Here is a 20,974-nt window from a genome sequence, read left to right on the forward strand (position 1 = left end):
AAGCTATCACCACAATGTAAAGCCATTCTAAATAAAATGTAACTGTATTGTCTGTTCCTTTAACAGGGTCCATAGTAAAAGCAAATGTTTTCAAATTGTACATGGTTACAAAGAAAATAAATGCTGGAAATGTGGCTATCTGTCATTTTCTCGGAGCTTTTCTGAATCTTAATTTTAAACGTGGTCAGTGTAACTCTAAGTAGTACTTTGTGCACTCATATTTATGAAAAGCTGCACAAATATTTGCCGATATGTCACTTTAGAAGGAAAATTATAGATTTAAATACAGGGAAGAAAGCATTAGGTAGTAATGGTGGTTCCAGTGCTACTATAGTCTATTGCACATCAAGAAGGCCCACAGATTGAACGTGGGTGGCACCGTGACATGGATTCAGAGTCAAGATTTTACCTCTTTGTTAGTGAAAAGTTGTAGTAAATTTTGGAAAAAGAGCTGGGGGCACATGTATTCTCTAAGGCATTATTATGAAGGGAAACAAACCTTTTAAAGTGTTAACCACTAGGACTTCTCTGGTGGCACAGTGGTTAAGAATCCGCCTGCCAATGCAGGGGACACGGGTTCGAGCCCTGGTCCGGGAAGATCCCACACGCCGCGGAGCAACTAAGCCCGTGCGCCGCAACTACTGAGGCTGCACTCTAGAGCCCGTGCTCTGCAACAAGAGAAGCCACCGCAGTGGGAAGCCCACGCACGGCAATGAAGAGTAGCCCCCGCTTGCTGCAACTAGAGAAAGCCTGCGTGCAGCAGCGAAGACCAGCGCCACCAAAAATAAGTAAATAAATAAATTTAAAAGAAAAGAAAAAAATACAGTATTAATCACCACAACATATAAAATTCAGAAATAGAAAGTTTGAGGGGGAAGTTCTTATTGATAATTGTGTTTCCTTTTATTTGTGCCTCACTCTGAATACTGGAATGTGTTGCTACTGAAGGAAATTAAGCAACTTCTCTCTGGAGGAACCTTATCATAACTGATCTTGGTTCATTTAAATTTGACCCTGACGCTAGCTGTCAAATTTTTAAATGCAGGTATCTTCCTGATTTAGCAATAGCTCTCCTAGGAATTTACTTTAAGATATGCTCTTAAGTGCTTACAGATTTATATTCGTTGTAACATTGTTTATAATAGACACTGGGAAGAACCAAATGAGCACAATAGACATATCTTTAAGCAAATTATGGTATATTCAAACAATGGAATAGATGATGCAGCAAGTAAAAATGGATGCATCTATCTGAACTGATGAAATAATCTCCAAGTTCTGAAATGAAAACAGGTACAAAATAGGTTATTTATTAGGGATGACTTAAGTTGAGAGATGTGGAAAATTACTCTTTGTGTTGTTTATTTTTTAAAATAACTATATGCTTGTATTACTTTTCAAATGAAAAAAAAAAGCTAACGAATGTGGCCCTATCTATAAAGGGTTGGGCAAATAAACTAGAAATCTTTAGATGGTTTATGTCTTGCCTAAATATTAAGTAATGAAATATGGACACAGTTCATGGGTCAATTAAAAAGCAATGTTCTACATATTCATGAGTACCTGAATATCAAATATGACTTCAGTATGTTATTTTAAGGATAAGAGATTCATTTTTTCTGGTTTCCTCCAGAATGCCTAGGAATGAGTTCTGTGGTCTTAGGCAAGGCGCATCTTTTCTCTGGCCCTTCCATGTCTAAAGTTCAATCCTTCCTACCATGTCTCTAATGCTTCATTACATAAGCTGACTACACATATATAAGTGAATAGTAAGAATAAAGACTGTTGCATGGTGCAGTGTTACCATGGCACACACAAACACATATTTATGTATAGGACTGTGATGTACATTGTATTCCTTCTGAGGGTGATGGAAAAAAAAAACTGGAGAAACACTAATGAGGTAGACTCAATCTTAAAAATTGTAGTCCTCTGGGCTTCCCTGGTGGCACAGTGGTTGAGAGTCCGCCTGCCGAAGTAGGGGACACGGGTTTGTGCCCCAGGCCGGGAAGTTCCCACATGCCGCAGAGTGGCTGGGCCTGTGAATCATGGCCGCTGAGCCTGTGCGTCCGGAGCCTGTGCTCCGCAACGGGAGAGGCCACAACAGTGAGAGGCCCGCATACCGCAAAACAAACAAACAAAAAACTGTAGTCCTCTATTTCAAGCACATTTGGAACATTTTTAAGGATCTTAACAGAATATATTATTCACTGGGGCAGCCATGCCTGGAAAAATAAAAATAAACCCAAAACTGATTCTATTAATATTTTAAGATTCCCACAGATTGGATCCCTTAAGCAAGACAAAGAGGGCTTTTAACTAAGTCCATAAGTAATGTCTTTAATATAATATGATCATTATATTTAAAACTTATTCATGTTATTTTAATTTCTTTTGTCAGAAATAAACCTGGTTTAAAGAATGAGCATCCCAGGACTTCCCTGGTGGCGCAGTGGTAAAGAATCCGCCTGCCAATGCAGGGGACACAGGTTCGAGGTCCGGGAAGATCCCACATGCCGCGGAGCAACTAAGCCCGTGTGCCACAACCACTGAGCCTGCGTTCTAAAGCCCGCAAGCCACAACTACTGAGCCCATGTGCCACAACTACTGAAGCCCACGCACCTAGAGCCCATGCTCCACCACAAGAGAAGCCACCGTAATGAGAAGCCCACGCACCACAACGAAGAGTAGCCCCCTGCTCACTGCAACTAGAGAAAGCCCGCGTGCAGCAACAAAGAGCCAATGCAGACATAAATAAATAAATAAATAAACAAATAAATAAAAAAGAATGAGCATCTGTGGTTATGTTACAGAACAACTAGCACTGGCAGCTGAAAAGATATGTACCTAGGACATCTATTTTGGCTATTCCTTTATTATAATATGAGCAAAGACTACAAAGCTGTAACAACGGCTGCTTAAACACAACTAGTATGAAAAATGCAGGCAAAAAGAAAAAAAGGTCTGTAACAAAATTATCATTTAGGTCCCAGAAAGTAAAAATTACTCTGAGCTAAGGTTTTCTCTTCTCCACTTTCCTTAGTTATGTGACATTTTCTAGGAAAAAAAAGTCTCTTTCATTGACAGTCTTCCTGGTCACCATATTTTTTTCTTCCAGTTTTAATGAGATACAACTGACATACAGCACTGCTTAAGGTTCAGTTGTACAACATAATGATTTAACTTAAGTACATCATGAAATGATTACAGTAAGTTTACCACATCCATCATCCCATAAAGATACAAAATTTAAAAATGTTTTCCTTGTGTTGCGAACTCAGGATTTGCTCTCCTAACAACTTTCACATATAACATACAGCAATGTTAATGATATTAATCATGCTGTACACGACACCCTTAGTACTTATTTATTTTATAACTGGAAGTTTGTACCTCTGACCACCTTCATCCAATTCCTTTTTAAACTACTTTGGTACCTTGACCTAGAGTCCCAATATATCTACTGAAATGCATTTGAAAAAGGTTAAAAATCTCTCGTGTCGGGGCTTCCCTGGTGGTGCAGTGGTTGAGAGTCCGCCTGCCGATGCAGGGGACACGGGTTCGTGCCCCGGTCCGGGAGGATCCCACATGCCGCGGAGCAGCTGGGCCCGTGAGCCATGGCCGCTGAGCCTGCGCGCCCGGAGCCTGTGCTCCACAATGGGAGAGGCCACAACAGTGAGAGGCCCGTGTACCGCAAAAAAAAAAAAAAAATCTCTCGTGTCCCCCAAGCATATTCCTATAAAGTAGTAATGCTCTGCTATGTTTCTTTCATAACCATGAAAGAATTGCTGCTATTGTGAAACGTGCTTTTCTCCACTGTTTTCTCTGAATGATAGGACCCAAGGGACAATTTTTAGGAGCTATGAGTCTTTTTTTTTTTTTCTTTCTCTTGGTAACTTACCGTTAATGAATTTCCATTAGACCTTCTTGAATAACTGCAAGACTTTATATAGTCTTAACTAAAAAATAATAGATTAGAACTATGCCAAGCAACACTATTTAAAGGGTTGGTGGCAGGCATAAGAACTAGAAAGTTAACAGAAAGACTCACAGGAAGATCATTTTTAGAGTCAGAGAGGTGAGTCTCCTTTGAATACTCTATAATGAAGAAACTTCTCTTCACTTTCCCTCTTTAATATTTATCCCTCATCATCTGACAACTTCTCCAAATTCTTGATAAGAACATCTAATCTCCTACTTTACATAGATGCATAATATGCATGTAATTCTTGATTCCACCATCTCTCCTCAAAACTGTTCTATCCCTAGTCATTGCCAAATATCCAGTTGCTCAGGCCAGAAACCTAGCAGTCATTCTTGATTGTTCTCTTTACTTCACTCTCTAACAGCAACTTGATCAACAAGTCCCCTGTCTCCAAAACACATCCTAAATCCCCGTTTCTAAAGATACTCTTCTAGTGCCTGAAGTCTGCTAACTGGCCTCTCTGCTTCTACTTTTTGCCACCCACGCAATCATCCTCCCCATAGAAGCCACAATGATATTATTTAAAAATCTAAAACATATTTAAAAATCTTCATCTCTCTGGTAATGGACAGTGAATTTCCTTAAGGGTGACATAACTTCTGTTTGTTACCAGTTAATTTACTTCATTTATGGTGCTATCTTATAGTCAGTTGTAAAATGCAAAAAATATTAATGTAAAATTACAAAGCATTCTAAATGTAATGCATTCTTTTAAAATACTATTTTAGGATTATCTTCAATAGATCTACAACCTAAGGTCTTTGTGCTCCTTTTGAAAATCACTTGTAAAACCAGAATATTAAACAAATACCTCAATAGTTCTGAAAGGGTAAAATTATGTGAAATATCTTATGAAAAATTACACCATGTGTGTGTTTGGTTTTTTTGGCTGTGCTGTGTGGCTTGTGGGATCTCAGTTTTCCACTAAAGGACTGAACCTGGGCCACAGCAGTGAAAGCCCAGAATCCTAACTACGAGGCCACCAGGGAACTCCCCATAACATGTTTTAAGGATGCACTTAATCTAAAATGTCTATTTCCACGATCTATTATTTCCCATTCCTTGTCACTTTCTTTGCACCAGCCCTTCCTTTGAAGTGATATTAAGTAGCAATGGTAAGACTGTAAAAGCATTTAAAGTTCCCAAAGGGGACAGAATGCAACAACTTTTAAGATATTCAAGTACAACTACACTCAAAGATAGAACAGATGGTTCTTGCATGAGGTCATGATCAACCTGAAAAGGCTGCTTGAAAATAGCTCAGCATTAAGTAAAATTTAAAAATACTACACATAGCAAGCTCACCCCAAACTGTGTATAATTTTATCTTCCATTTTTATTTTAATAGGTGAAATTTGAAATTTTTTATGATGTAAGATTTGGTGAGTTTCTTCTCCTATCTTTCATAACGTAATGATTTCACTGACATCAATCTGCTCAGGCAATCAATGTATATTACATATATTTTAAAAAGTCTCCTAATATAGTTCTTAAGAACTAATGTGATGCAAGAATACTTATGTGAATCAACGAAGTCAGAACAACCCGCAGCAAATAACTTTATAGCCTACTAGTGGCTTCAATTTATATGCTTTAGTGAAAGGGCATTGGACTTGGGATAGAAAACCTAAAATTTTGATCTTGGATATACACTGACTAGCTGTACAACCTTGGGAGGACATTTAAGCCATCTACAAAATGAGAGGTATTAAACCAAATGAATTACAAGATTCTGATATCTTTCGAATCTCATCAACAATTCTGATAGCTTGGTATTAAAAACAAATCACTCTATTTCAGATATTATTTCTTGGTAGAAAGAACATGAATTTCTAGTTTAAAAAAAGAGCTTAAGAATCCCCTTCAGGTTAAAACAAAACCAAATCCTTTGATGTAACCATATGGTACCCATAAATCAATTTATGCTCCTAAAACTTCCTTAAAAGCTAATAAGCTTTATTGGTTAATTATAAAACTGAATGAGGTGAGAAAAGCACAGAACCTTGCTAATTCCACTAATGAATCAAATTTAAAGAACATAAAAGAGGTAAATGGTTTGATATGCAAAAATATACATTTTATTAAACTAACAGCTTTCCAGTTTTATTTCAGTTTTAAGCAGAAACATTAGAAACAAATTTTTTTAACAATAAAGCAGGAACTACTTTAAATTTCCCAATTCCCATGCAGATGACTCTATTTCATATAAAGTTAGGTAAACTGTATAAAGTTTATTTCAATTCAGGATTGTATTGTATAGGACTTACCACATAATTTCAGTAATTAATGCTGTGTTTATTATTTCTTCAGTTTTATTTTCATATGAATTTAGCTTAAACTTTGAAGAATAATATAACACAGGCTTAAATTACTTGTTATTAATAAATATTTATTAAATGCCTACTATTTACCAGAATTCTTCTTGGTGCTGGAGATACAATACTGAAAGATCAAGCCCTGCATTTAAGGACCGTGGTTAGGTGAGATTAGAGATAAAAAGGGAATTATAACAATGTGACAAGTACAGGCACAGAAGTAAGGCTAGAGAACTACAGGAGTAAACAGAGCTAAAGAAGGTATCCTACCTAGTGTAGGGCATCAAGGAAGACTTCTTAAAGGAAGTGACATATAAGCAGAGACCTCCCAGCTGTGCTTCCCATCTTTTACCCACAAGGACCACTTGGGCCAGATGTCGTAGTGTTTTCACCTATTTCGACTATGTCATATGTGTATCATGGCAAAGGCCAGGAAAGGAACATATACTTGATCATCTTTAGAAGTAAAAGGGTAGGAATTTCCTTACTGGAGACCAGAAGTTTGACATCAATTTCTTCGGGGGTGTTCTGGGTTAGCAGTAAATACCCCTTTTTTCCATCTAGAAAGGAAGATTTTGGGGTATAGAAAGTATATTACGTGAAGGGCTGCCACGTGAAGAGCTGTGTAAAGACAGAGGCGGTAGCTTAATGTCGGGTTGAGAAAGCGCTGAAAGCTAAGCCAAGGACCTTAAACTTCTTTAGTTCCGATGTTTATTGAGAGCGTTTGCAAGGTAGGCACGCGCCAGCGGAAAGAAAGATTGTAAATAAACAACCACAATGCCTTAAGATAACTGCTATAATGGAAGTATTTCCAAAACACAAAGTTAACACCAAAAAAGAGGAACACCCAAGTGTGCCCAAGGGGATCAGGGAAGGCTCGTCCAGGATGGCCTTGAACCAGGCGTGGGAGTGTACCCCACGGTGCCCGGGAGAAGGACATTCGGGACCCAGCGGCCTCGGCACGGCCGCCAGAGCGCGGAGCCGCGGCGGACAGCTCCCACGCGCCGGGGCGAACCGCAGGGACTGGGAGACTCCGGGCTCGGAAAGCAGGGCTGAATCCGGCCGGGAGCTTCGGACTGCTGTCCTCCTGGACCCAAAGGGAGTCTTTTGGGAGGAGGGGGCGGGTGCGACAGGGACACGAACACAGAGCTCGCCCCCAACCCAGACTGCAAAGGAGCCAGTGGACGGACCCGGGCGGTGCCGTCTCTCCACCGTTCTGCGGGACTTACCGGGACAACCCTTCCTCCTTGGTTTTGAAAGACGCCCTTCCGTGATTTACCAGTTTGGCCTGAATCTTAACTACTGCTGTCTACAAGTTTCTAAATTTTCTCTTCTCAAAAAATAAGAAAAAGAAAAAGAAAAGGAAAGACTTTCTCTTTCCTTCCCCAAGCAAAGTCGACCGTTTGGCGCCTAGCACCCTGCCCCGGAAAGCTCCTGGGGAGCACTTCGAATTCGGTGCCTTCTCGTCCATGGCCCCGCCTCTTCCGGGAAGTGACTGTCCCCTTTCCGCGACCGCGGCCGTACGCTCGGCTTCTCGGGCTCCCAGCCGGTCGCTGTACGCATGGGTGGAACTGTAGTCCTGGGGCTCCGAGCTTTCTTCACTTTCACTTAGGCAAATCACCCGCCCCGCTCCCCGCGTCCCGCTATCGCCGAGCCCTAAGCTTCTACAAGCTTTCTCCGTCCGCCCAGGGGCACTTCCGGCCCCTCTTAGACTCCAGTGGCGCGGAAAACCCCGAACTGCGCACGCGCGGGCGGAGTCCCGGCGGGAGGGGGGGCGAGGCGCAGGCGCGGAGTGTCCCGCGGTGGGCGCCGGGGCGGCCGGGCTGCTGCCTTCTCCCGCTGTGGGCGCGCAGAACCCCGCGGGCCGACGGCGGCCGGCCGACGCCGAGACGCCCCTCGGGTGGCTTTAGCGTCCTGTTGCGCCACGGCCGCCCCGCCGATCAGGTTCCTTCGGGAGACTTCGACTTGTTCGAGGTAGGGTGAGGGCGCGCGCCGTCGCTCTCCCTTGCTGCGGGTCCATGCCCCTCCACCGCACTCGTAGCTGGCGCCCCCAGCCCACCTGGTGGCGGCCGGGTCAGCGAAGCTGCTACAATGTCTAGGGGGCCCGGGCGGTCCGGCCCACGGCCGGCGGGGATCTTCTCGCCCTCTCCGCAGGCGGCACAGGTCCCCTCAGCCGCGGGAAACTTGCCCGTGTGTCCGCTGGGCTCCGCCCTCGAGCGGCTCTGGCGGCGAGGCTTGCCAATGCCGGCTCGGGCTGCGGGACCCGGCGCGCGGCCCAAAACGGCCCTTTAGGCTTTGACGAGGGGCTTGGGGGGTATAAGGGTCGGGGGGTGAGGTTGGGTTCGGGAATCGGGCTTTTATCACCCGTTTGATGGTACCTCGCAAGTAGCAACTTAAGAATGTTTAAGAGATGTATGTAAGTATTACTTAAATTGGATTTGCTGCTAAAATGTCAGTTTCGTGAGAACGCAAACTCTTCTGTACCTGGAAGAATTAAATTATGATGTTTGGAGGTTTTATGATGTTATTTCTTTTCCCTGATTTTCTCGTGGAGATGAGCTGGAGAAGAATCACTATTGGGAATTGCGGAACACAGGACTCAAGGGTAGAGAAAGGGCTTGAGAGGATCCTGGGATAATTCCTAGAAAGAGCAACTATTTGCTGTTTAAACCCTGAAGACAGAACTTATGTGAGTGCTTACTGCTCTGTATATTTCACGAGGAGACGATTACAAGCGAGTGTTTTGAAGACAAGCTACTCTGGAATGTATATTCAAAAGAAAAAGAGTCCAAATTCGCTGACGGCTTTTAGACGGCTGCTATGTAGTCTTTTAAAATGTTCACTGGCACATGCACTTGCTTGCAGAGAGTTCCATGGGTGCATGAGTGGAGAGGGACCATATTGGAACTACTTAGATTTACTTTATCTCGTTCTTTTACTGTGTGAAATATGCAGAGTAATAATTTCCTATGAGAATGTGTATTTACAGTTGTGTTGGTTTTTTTTTTCCTTGAATGGCTGTAAGTACAAAGAAGTTTGGAGATTACTAGAATATTGCTTAAAAAACATGTTTTTGTGCAAGACAGAACCAGTGTTAATGTGACCCCCGACAAGTCGGTACCACCTCTGCAAATATCAGTTCCTTTTCTGTAATTGGAGAAAATAACATGGTCCCTAACTCACAGGATTCTTAAATATGTGAGGGTGGGGGGATAGAGAGAGAGAGTTAGAGTTTTATCTCTGTACCTGTCTATAATTAGTATGAAGTATTTAGAATTGAGCCTGGCAAAAGTCAGCACAAATGGCATATTAAAGTGGTTACAGTGAAAAACCAGTTTCATTCTCAAAAGTTTATTTTACAGAGTATATTTTACTGAGTGCCTGGATGTAGAATTTTGTGTAAAACCTGCCTAAATCTTGACTATCATATTTAGACCTAAGTTAGGAAAATTAATCAAAGCCGTACTTGGCTTACTTTCAGGAATTAGTAAATAACTCAAAATTTTACCACAATAGTATGCATTATATTTAAGGCATAATTAAATGTCACAGTTATATATATATATATATATATATATATATATACACACACACACACACACACAAGTCCAGATGACTGAGGGTCAAGTGTAGATACTTACATTAATGTTAGTGTTTTGGATTCACTAGTTAATGAGATACATCTTTCTCACTAAACATAGTTTTCCTGGTGACCAAATTCAGAACACTTCCTGTGGCTTTCTTAGCTCCACTCCCAAATCTGCCTCTACTGCAGAGTATATTTTATTGCCTATGCCCTCTCTATCTCAGGAGCACTTAAAACTCAGTGTTTTCAAACAACATAAATGTATTATTTATCCTCCTTCCTTTCCAAACCTGCTCAGTCTACTGATAATGGCATTTAGTATTAAGAGTAAAGGTTGTTTCCGAAAATTAAACACAAGGTAAAATTCTATAAAGCAAGCCCAAGTTTTAATTGGCTTGAATAAGTAATATTAGAGGGACATATCACATTAGAATCCTTTATGTAGTTTTATACATTAACGAAGGATGGACAAGAAGATGAACAGCTTAATATCCAATTTCACTGCCTATAAATAGTCAAACTTGGTTAAACTCAGTTCATACCATGAGGAACCTGGACGTTAAAGAGGTTTGACTTTGGGTTTTGACAACCTGGGTTTGGATCTAGGCTCTGCTAAGTTATAGCTACATAAGTCTGAGTATCTTTTAATTGAGCCTCAATATCCCCTTTTGTAAAATAAGGACAATACTTAGAAGGATGTTGAGGATTAAAGGAAAGGTTTGTACCTCTTAATCCCCTTCGGGTATTTCATCCCCAACCCCTCCCTCTGGCAACTATACGTTTGTTCTCTGTATCTGTGAGTCTGTTTTCATTTTGTTTCGTTTCTTCTGTTTTTTAGATTTCACATATAAGTGAGATCATATGGGTATTTGTCTTCCTCTGTCTGACTTATTTCATTTAGCGTAATACCCTTTAGATTCACCCATGTTGTTGCAAATGGCAAGATTTCATTTTTAATGGTTGTGTAATATTCCATTGTGTGTGTATGTGTGTATCACACCTTTATCCATTTATCTGTTGATGGACACTTAGATTCCTTCCATATCTTGCCTATTGTAAATATTGCTGCAGTGAACATTGATGTGCATGCCACTGCTTTTGTTCAGCACCCCTTATCCTTTAGAGACTGGTCTCTTTTGCCCCTATTCTTACTCTCTCTGTTTCGTTTGTCTTCTATATTGAGGTCACAGGGATTTTTTAAAACATAAATCTGAGTGTTCACATTTTATTATCTGAAGTGCTGTGCTTCGTACTTCCTAGTTTTGCTTATCTGGAATTGTTTGATGGATGGCCTAATGACTTTTTTCACTTATTTATATTATTTATTATCTATTGCATCTCACATTACTTCATGATATATTCCAAGTAGTGTGCTTAATTAATTCAGTACATTAAAAATGAGGTGATATAATGCAGAATGAATTTGTCTGTGGTGGTGGGAGAAGTGGAATTGGGAATGAGGTAAGTAGTCCATGGCAGATTCAGAAACAGCAACAGTTTGCCTTTTCTTAACCATTGTTTTCTATTAATAATTCCAGTTCTGTTATGACTGTTCTCACTGCTGTTAACCCCTACTTTGATATGAATGGGAAGTGTGAATCACTACATACTCACAATAAATTTGAAAATTTAGAAATTTATAGTCCTTTGTTAAAATGCTTTTGGTCTCTATCAAATTTCCTATGTACATGCTTGCTGTAATTAACCCTTGGTGATTGATTTTTCTTCTTGAACTTTTTTTTTATTGAGAATCTGCATATTTGTTACTGTTCCTGCTCTGATGGAGTTTGCTTTCTGCGAGGGGGAAATGATATGTCCCTTAATTTTAATTTTTTTATTGTAAATAAACAAATATTAAAGACCATGAAGAGCTTTATGGATATATTGAAAATCCCAGAGGAGTTTTTTTTTCTATTTTTATATATTGCAGGATATTAAAAGTGTTTTTCTTTGCATCTGTTTATATGTCTCTTTAGCCTATTAGAAACAATTTTACTATTGTAACCTAAAATTAACTCTCAAGACATTCATGTGTGTTTTTAAAAATCCATTATCATTAAATTACAAAGTGATTCCTATTTTAAAAGGTAGGATCCTTCAGTGTCTGTTAGATGCAAGTTACCATGGCAACCTAACAGCAAACTGCAAATCCCAGGCTAAGCACAGCAAATAAAAAACATCATTGTCACGTAGCACACTGTCTTCCGTCTTGTATAGAATCTCACATTCGTTGTGAGGAGCTAATCACATTTACCTTCATGCCCCTTGCTCCCCCCAATTTTACCTGAAAAACTACCATTTTCTAATGGTAAAATACTAAAATCAGTCAGCTGATGTGTCTGCTAACTGCAAGGTCATGTATTAAGCATTAATAAAAACAGTGTCTAAAAGAGCATTTAATGTTGGGAAAACCAAAAAGTAATGTGTCTTCTTTGCTCTTCTATAATAAATAAATTACTGTAATTGAGAAAGGAATAGAGGTGTGGGTGGGAAAGAAGGGAGTGTTGGGAAAATAATAGCCTGGTGGTATTCTAGGGAACTTAAATTAGCAACAAGCTGAAACTAATATACATTAATTCTTGCTATTAAATAATTTGAGAATTGTTTGATTTTCAAGTTCTGACTTGTGTAAGAGATTCAAAATAAACATTACTTGTAAAAAAGATGGTGAATATTATGTAATTGTGACTGTAACACTAGTACTGTCTCAAAAGGCATTTGTTAAGTGTCCTTCTTTGGATGTTAACTAATATACCTTTTAAGTGGTATTTGATTTATCATGATAAATTAGGTTCCTTATTGCCTTCAGGATAGGATAAAGTCCCAAGTTTTTTAATGTTGTTTACAACAGTTCTTCTCAGACTTCAATGTGCCTGTGGGTCACCCGAGACCTTGTTAAAATGAAGCTTCAGATTCAGTTGGTTTAAATTGAGGCCTGAGATTCTGTGTATCTAATATGTTCCTCGGAGATGCAGATGGCTGCTTGATGGTCCTTGGACCACATTTTGAATATCAAGTCTACCAGTCATTCTATGGCTGGCTTCTTCTCTGCTGCCCTAACTTTATTACTGGTAGCTATGCCTTGTCCTTTATGGCACTGTGTCATGGACATGCTTATAGTATCCCCTACAGTAGCAGTTTGCCAAGTGTGGTCCAGGGATCCATGAGACTCTTTCAAAGGGTCTACAAGATCAAAATTGTTTTCATAATTATTGTAAGATGTTATTTCCCTTTGTCATGTTCATTCACTTGTGACTGTACAATGGAGTTTTCCAGAGGTTACAGACATGTGATGATGCCATCGCTCTGGCGACTGATAGAATGTGTACTTGTGTGTTGCTTGTTTTAAAAGTTTTTCAGTTTTAATTTATAATATGGTAAATATTGGTAGATTTAAACAAAAGCTCTTTGAGGTCCTTGGTACTTTTTAAGACACCACAACCTTTGAGAACCGCTGCCCTATGGTTTTTTTAGGCCATGGACACAAAGACTCACATCTAAAACTTTACCAGAGCTCTTTCCATAGCTTACGGTGGCTGTTCAGTTAGGGTGGGAGTTTCAGCCCCCCACATGGACACTGCAGTGGGGTGGCCTCCTCACCTTTCTGGGCAGTGGTAAAAGGCCTCCTCTGACACCATCCAAGGGGGAATGGGAGTAAGTAGCATCCTGTTACCTCCTGTTGGGGGTGGACATCTAAGTTCTCCACCTGATGCCATCATCATGGCTCCCTACTTGGCCTACACAGCCTTCTCTGAAACTAGCTTCACCAGGGTGGAAGTCCAGGCTACCCACTTGGCCTTTGCTGGTGTTGGGGGGGAAGAGGAAGGGCCAACAGTTCTTTTAGTGATATTTGACTGCAGTAGAGTGATTATTGTCTAAAAGTTTCCTGTCTTGTTAGGCTCCCCTTTTCCTGCTCCTTTGTCTAGAGTGAGCAAGCTTTCATTAGGCTTTTTTTTGTTTTTGCGGTACGCGGGCCTCTCACCGCTGTGGACTCTCCCATTGCGGAGCACAGGCTCTGGATGCGCAGGCTCAGGGGCCATGGCTCACGGGCCCAGCCGCTCTGCGGCATGTGGGATCTTCCCGGACCGGGACACGAACCCGTGTCCTCTGCATCGGCAGGCGGACTCTCAACCACTGCACCACCAGGGAAGCCCTCATTAGGCATTTTTGTTTTTCCCCTGCACCCGTTGGTGTTTCCCCTGTTGCTGGCTTCTCCAAGTCTGGGATAGTTGACGCAAACAAAAACTCAGGGGACTACCACGATGTCATTCCTTGGGTCACGTGGTTCCTAGCCAATCTGCCTCCTTCAGAGTCGTCTTATGTTTGTTTTATAGTATATATTTTTCAAGGATTTTAGTTTTACTAAGCAGGGAGAATAGGGAAAATTACATCTATTCCATCTTCCTGAAAGTGGATGTCTGATTGCTTTTATTAACTTGCACTTTGAGATAAAGAATTAGAGACTAAACTCCAGCCCCACTGCATATCTCTTATATTTGGTTGTATAAAAATATATGAATAAACATTAAAATATTTTCATTAAAGAAAAACTAGGTTTGAAAAACGCAAATAACTACTTTTGGGAGAAAAAAGTTTAAATTTAATTAAATAGAATTGATGTGAAAGGAGTCATGACCACAGTTGAGGATTTTACAAAACAAGGTAATTTTGTGTAGTAAATTTGAAGCTTTAAATTATCAGTGTTCTGGAAAATAAAATTATAGCAAACTTGTTCTAGGAAGATATAATGAACCTGTAATAACCAGTGTACAAAAAAGAAATTGAAATGATTTCATAAAATTAAAATAGTCTCCAATATCTAATAGCTTTAAGCTTAGTTCTTTCTCACTTTCAGAAAACATTTCAATGTCATGCCAGAGTGGTGATTTCAGAGCATTAAAAAGATGGGGGAGGGTGGGCTTCCCTGGTGGCGCAGTGGTTGAGAGTCTGCCTGCCGATGCAGGGGACACTGGTTCATGCCCCTGTCTGGGAGGATCCCGCATGCCGTGGAGCGGCTGGGCCCGTGAGCTGTGGCCGCTGAGCCTGCGCGTCCGGAGCTTGTGCTCCGCAATGGGAGAGGCCACAGCAGTGAGAGGCCCACATACCGCAAAAAGAAAAAAAAAAAAAAAGGGATGGGGAGGGCTTCCCTGGTGGCGCAGTGGTTAAGAGTTAAGAATCCGCTTGCCAATGCAGAGGACACGGATTTGAGCCCTGGTCCGGGAAGTTTCCACATGCCGTGGAGCAACTAAGCCCATGCGCCACAACTACTAAGCCTGTGCTCTAGAGCCCACAAGCCATAACTACTGAGCCCGCATGCCACAACTACTGAAGCCTGCATGCCTAGAGCACATGCTCCGCACAAGAGAAGCCACCACAATGAGAAGCCCACGCACCGCAATGGAGAGTAGCCCCTGTTCACCCGCGCGCAGCAATGAAGACCCAACGCAGCCAAAAATAAATAAATAAAATAAATATATTAAAAAAAAAAAAGATAGGGAAACTACCCAGTTCACTTAATGAAGCATGCATTGTCACAATAAAACCTGTCAAAGATAGTTCCCCAAAGCAGTTCCAACACAGTATGTATAGACATTTGATGTTTCTGCAAAATTGGTTCTGTCAGTGTAACTTAAGAAAGCAGTGGGTAAAAATTAAACACTGTACGAATGTCTGTCTCGCCTGCCCTCCTTCTCTCACATCTCTGCTCTAGGCTCCCTGTTCTCTGTCTACTACATGCCGTCTTTGTAACACCGCTCCACTAGCCCCCCAGCCTCCCCACACACACACACTTAAGCTTGGCTGTCTTGCCCTGCAGGTACATCAGCAAGTGGAGCTTTCCTCTCTTCTACTGAGAACTGACTTGAATCTTTCAATCCAAATGCATGAGAGAGAAAATCTCATTTAACCCACCGCTGCCATGTACCTGGTACAAACAGGGCTGCTATAGTATAGCACTAGGGGCACCTAAATGGGTTGAGAGTAGAGCTATTTTTCATATTCTTACATCTTAGAAATTTTTTATTACCTATGCTGTGGATTTTTCTTTCCAGTTATTCAGCAAACAGTTATTGGGTACCTATCATTTTAGATCTCTAAGTGAATTTTTAAGAGAAAAATGAAAGCAACATTTGGAGTAGTCAACCATTTAATTTCAATCAAAGACCATCAGCTTTGACTTGAGATGCAGCATTTATATGTTTAGAAAATCTTGATGATGTTCATTTTCTAGGTATAAATTTTATAGTATATCAGTAAAAAACAAAAACAAAAAAACAGACAATCAGCATGGGCTGATTCTTTGGAGAAGAGTTAAGGGACACTATTGATGCTAGGCAGCACTGCTCCAAATATGCTTCTTTGGGAAAATAATTAAAATTAGTTTTATGTGGTTCACCATTTATAAGTTATAAAAATTGGATGATTGCTCTGGAATCATTTCAGAGGCATTATGCCATCTCTATCAATAGATCCGCAGTTTCACAAATAAGATCTTTTACCTTTTGTGAGCTTAGGAGTTAAAACACTTAGGCCCATATGAGTAAAAACCTGGGTCATAAATCATTCTGAAGTAAAATCAACTAGTGTAGCAAATGCAGATTTTTTTTTTTTTTTAACAAAAATTTATTATCTTATACTTCTGTAGGTTAGAAGTCTGACGTGTCTGCCTGGGCGAAAATCAAGGGAGCAGTAGGACTGCATTCCTTTCTGGAGGTTCTTGACTTATCTGTGTCCTTGCCTTTCCAGCCTCTAGTGACCACCTTCATCTTTTGGCTCACGGCCCCCTCCCTCCATGCAGATGATAGTTCTAACTTTTTAAAGTAAATATGAATGGATATAGTACTAAAACTTAAGCTTTGTCTGTCTGATTTTGTTTAGTTTTTTAAGGTATATGGAACAATCTTAAGGATGCTATACATGATTTTCTTCATTGTCCCTAATATCTGTTTAGACCTGATGGCCAAAAGAAAGGAAGGAAATTTCTTCTCTCCTGGAAATGCCAAAAGACCAAGACAAGAAGAGCTGGATGATTTTGATAAAGATGGTGACGAAGATCAATGTACAGTTTCTTTCACTAATGGTACCTCTGCTTTGGTGAGTGCAAAATTACAATATTATGTCTTTTGATTTGCATGTTTCTCATGTCTGGTTTATATGTCATATTCTTAATTCAGTATCAGGAGCTGGGTCTCTGCAGAGGAAAAGTAATATGAATTTTAAAAAGCTGAGATAAAATCATCTCACTAATTTTGAAGTTTATGTTAATGATTAGAAAAAATTAGTAGAGAAAACAACGAAACAAGGAGCTGGTTCTTTGGAAAGATCAATAAAATTGACAAACCTCTACTAAGATTGACAAAGGGGAGAAAAGAGAGAAGACACAAATTACTAATATCAGGAATGAAACAGAGGATATGACCACAGACTCTGCAAACATCAGAAGGATAATAAGGGAATACTGTTAACAACTCTACACACATAGATTCACAGCTTAGAAAGAGTGGACCAGTTCCTCGAAAAGCACAAACTACCACAATTCATTCAATATGAAATAGATCATAATCACTCTGTAACTATAAAGGAAATTTAATTCATCATTTAAAAACTCCCCAAAAAGATATCTTCAGTTCCAGTTGGTTTGATTGGAGAATTGTACCAAATGTTCAGGTTCAGGTTCAGGTTCGGGTTAGCATTCAGGAACAATTCTTAGACTTAACATCAAATGTACAAACCATTAAATGAAAAATTGATAAATTGGACCTCATCAAAATTAAAAACTTTTCTTCTGCAAAAGACCCTGTTATAAGGATGGAAAGTCAAGCCAGGAGAATATTTGCAAATCACATATCTAACAAAGTTCTAATATCTTGTTTGTATAAAGAACTCTCAAAATTCAGCAGTAAAAAGCAAATAATCCAATTTGAGAATGGGCAGAAGACATAAAGAGACATTTCACTGAAGAAGAGGATATACAGATGCAAATAAGCACATGGCATGATGTTCAGCATAATTTTTCATCAGAGAGATTCAAATTAAGACTACAATGAGATATCACTGCATACCCATCAGAATGGCTAAAATTTTTTGAAAAGTGACAACACCGGGCTTCCCTGGTGGCGCAGTGGTTGGGAGTCTGCCTGCCGATGCAGGGGACGCGGGTTCGTGCCCCGGTCCGGGAAGATCCCACATGCCACAGAGCGGCTGGGCCCGTGAGCCATGGCCGCTGAGCCTGCGCGTCCGGAGCCTGTGCTCCGCAACGGGAGAGGCCTCAACAGTGAGAGGCCCGCATACTGCAAAAAAAAAAAAAAAAAAAAAAGAAAAGTGACAACACCATATGCTGGTGAGGATGCAGAGACACTGGATCGTTCAGTGGTGGGAATGTAAAATGATACAGTCACTCTGGGAAATAGTTTGGCAGTTTCTCTAAGAAATTTCACATGCAACTATATCATATAAGCCAGCATCTGTCACAGAGAAAAGAAGATTTATCTTCACACAAAAATCTATACATGAATGTCCATAGCAGCTTTATTCGTAATAGTCCAAAACTGACAATCCAGATGTCACACAGTGAGTGAGTAGTTAGGCGTGCTGAGGTACATCTGTACCCTGAGATACTACTTAGCAAAAGAAAGCAGTGAAGTACTGATACAGGCAAAAATGGATAGTTATGCTGAGCAAAAAAAAAAGCCAATCTCAAAAGCTTACATTCTGTGTGATCCCCCTAATATAACATCTTGAAATGGCAGTGTTTCAGAAATGGAGAACAGATAATTGGGCCAGGTGTTAAGGAGGGGGTGGATTGGGTGGGATGTGGATGGGGCTCTAAAAGGACAACGTGAAGGATACTTGTGATGGAAATCTTCTGTATCGTCACTGTATCAATACGAATATGCTAGTTGTGGTATGGTACTGTAGTTTTCGAGGTGTCACCTTGGGCAGGAACTGGGTAAAGGATTCACAGGATCTCTCTGTATTATTTCTTACAACTGCATCTGAGTCTTCAGTTAGATCAAAATAAAACGTATTTTTAAAAAGTCTTCAACCACGATTTTCAGTATTCTACTCATACAAGGATGTAAATGTTTTCTGCTTTTTAATAAGCTGGTGTCTAGTAGAAGAGAGCCAGGGATTTTTAAAATAAATGACTAAAAAGGCTGGAGACGTTAAGTGTTCTTTAAAAACGTTTGGAAGGTTTGGTAAAATATGTTTGATTTATTTTCGTATTTTTAACTACGAAGTCTGACCACTCTGTGCCGAACTTTTGCTTGAAACATTGATAAACCTTCTCTAATTTAATTATGACATATATTCACAATATGAGAATTATAATTACATATCCTCCCCTCAGTGGGGGACATTTAGCAGTGTCTGAATATATTTTTGGTTGTCACAACTAGGGTGGGGGGAGAGTGCTACTGGCATCTGGTGGGTAGCAGCTAGGGATGCTGTTCAACATCTCACAATGCACAAGACAGCCTCTCTCCAACAAAAATGATCTGACTCAAATGTTGGTATTGTCCGTATTAAGAAACCTTGATACACTTATTAGATCCTATAAGGACTTTAGAATGAGTGGTTAATCATATAAGGTCTCCATTTAATAGCATTTACTCATTGACTAAAGTTAACATTTAAAATTATACTTTCTGGCCTTCCCTGGTGGCGTAGTGGTTGAGAGTCTGCCTGCCGTTGCAGGGGACACGGGTTCGTGCCCCAGTCCGGGAAGATCCCACATGCCGTGGAGCGGCTGGGCCCCTGAGCCATGGCCGCTGAGCCTGCACGTCCAGAGCCTGTGCTCTGCAATGGGAGAGGCCACAACAGTGAGAGGCCCGCATACCGCAAAAAAATAACCACTATACTTTCTGTAACATTTTTCATTGGTAGCACTGCTAATCTTTCTCTTCTAGCAAATGATTGGTTGATTGTAGTGAGTGAATTCGATTGTTTTCTCTCGTTTTTTTTAATTAATAGACAGCAGCAGAAGTTGGAATCATTGAGAGTATTCAGCTCAGAAACTTCATGTGTCATTCGATGCTTGGACCCTTTAAATTTGGTTCTAATGTCAACTTTGTTGTTGGCAATAATGGAAGTAAGTGCTTTTGCCCTCCTTCTTATTTGACTTTGAACAGTACCTTGAGATCAGAATGCACTAACTTTTTAAAATAGGTGACTACTAGCGCTGATAAATCTAAGGTGTAGACCTCTGATTTGTGGTCATGAACTTTTTCAGTATTGCCTGCCAGTCTGCACTTTAAGAAATGAGTTAACTTTAGGCTCATTATGCAACAGGGATAAACATTTCCTGCTTATTCTTCTGAATCTATGTACCTTGGAATTCATACCACAGAAGAGTAGGCAAGCTATCCTCATTGCAACTGAGGCAGGCCTGTGTCTTATATCTATTAAATGTTGTAAGAGCGTGAATAAAGTGCCTTGGGAATCCAAACTTGAAAGAAACTAATTCTTACGGTTGTGGCCAATGAAAGCTTTAAGAAGAGGTGGTATTTGTGGTGGTACTTGAATAAAAATGAAAAATTCTTTAGATCTTATTGGGGAAGAAGAAGCTGAGATGTTCCAGGCAAAGATTGCTCATCACCAAAGGTTGGGAGGGGTAGAAGCAGATGTATATGGAGAGAGGTGAACAACCTCATAGGGTTTTATCATATCATACATGGTAGGGAGGGGCAGAAGCATACACTGGAGAATCAGTTGTAGGTAATGTTGAGGATATTGACTGCCATGATAAATATTTGGGGATTTCGTTCACAAGTCAGTGGGGAAGCAGTTAAAGTTTTAGAGTATAGAGGTGACACGGTGAAGATTTGTGAAACAAACTGGCCACATTGTAGAGAGTAGATTAGAAGGGGGAAGACATAGGAGTTAGACCAGTTAGGTAGCTTTTGTAGTGGACCCCCGCCAGATGTGAGGTGTTGGCTGCTTGACTGAGCCAGTACAGAGGGAGAGGAGCTTGCCAGGGTCCACAGCTGGTGGCCGTGCTAGAACATGAAACTAGTACAGGTAGCTGCACAGTCTGTTTAGTTGTTGTTCTTTGTTTTCCCTACTCTATTCGGTCAAGAGGAAAGTATT

The 20,974-nt window shown here is 40.5% G+C and overlaps 2 protein-coding genes across 5 annotated transcripts in view; one reads left to right on the forward strand and one right to left on the reverse strand.

Moving 5' to 3' along the window:
- The window catches only part of GEN1 (GEN1 Holliday junction 5' flap endonuclease), a 28,976-nt gene extending 21,007 nt beyond the window's left edge, over window positions 1-7,969 (reverse strand). Inside the window, exon 1 of the mRNA XM_060027067.2 lies at window positions 7,530-7,969. The gene's annotated coding sequence lies outside the window, so the exon portion shown is untranslated. The remainder of the gene's footprint in view (window positions 1-7,529) is intronic.
- A 153-nt stretch (window positions 7,970-8,122) lies between these two features.
- SMC6 (structural maintenance of chromosomes 6) overlaps window positions 8,123-20,974 on the forward strand; it is a 76,777-nt gene continuing 63,925 nt past the window's right edge. For 3 of the 4 annotated variants that reach the window (XR_009521486.1, XR_009521487.1, XM_060027066.1), the window contains exons 1-3: window positions 8,123-8,274; window positions 16,836-16,978; window positions 19,859-19,976. Coding sequence is in view for 2 of the 4 variants with exons in the window: in XM_060027066.1 (XP_059883049.1) it covers window positions 16,841-16,978; window positions 19,859-19,976 (256 nt within the window). In the remaining 2 variants the exon portion in view is untranslated. The remainder of the gene's footprint in view (window positions 8,275-16,835; window positions 16,979-19,858; window positions 19,977-20,974) is intronic. The other variant, XM_060027065.1, reaches the window with a different exon arrangement.

The sequence above is a fragment of the Delphinus delphis genome, chromosome 12 (assembly GCF_949987515.2).
Source record: "Delphinus delphis chromosome 12, mDelDel1.2, whole genome shotgun sequence".
NCBI lineage: Eukaryota > Metazoa > Chordata > Mammalia > Artiodactyla > Delphinidae > Delphinus > Delphinus delphis.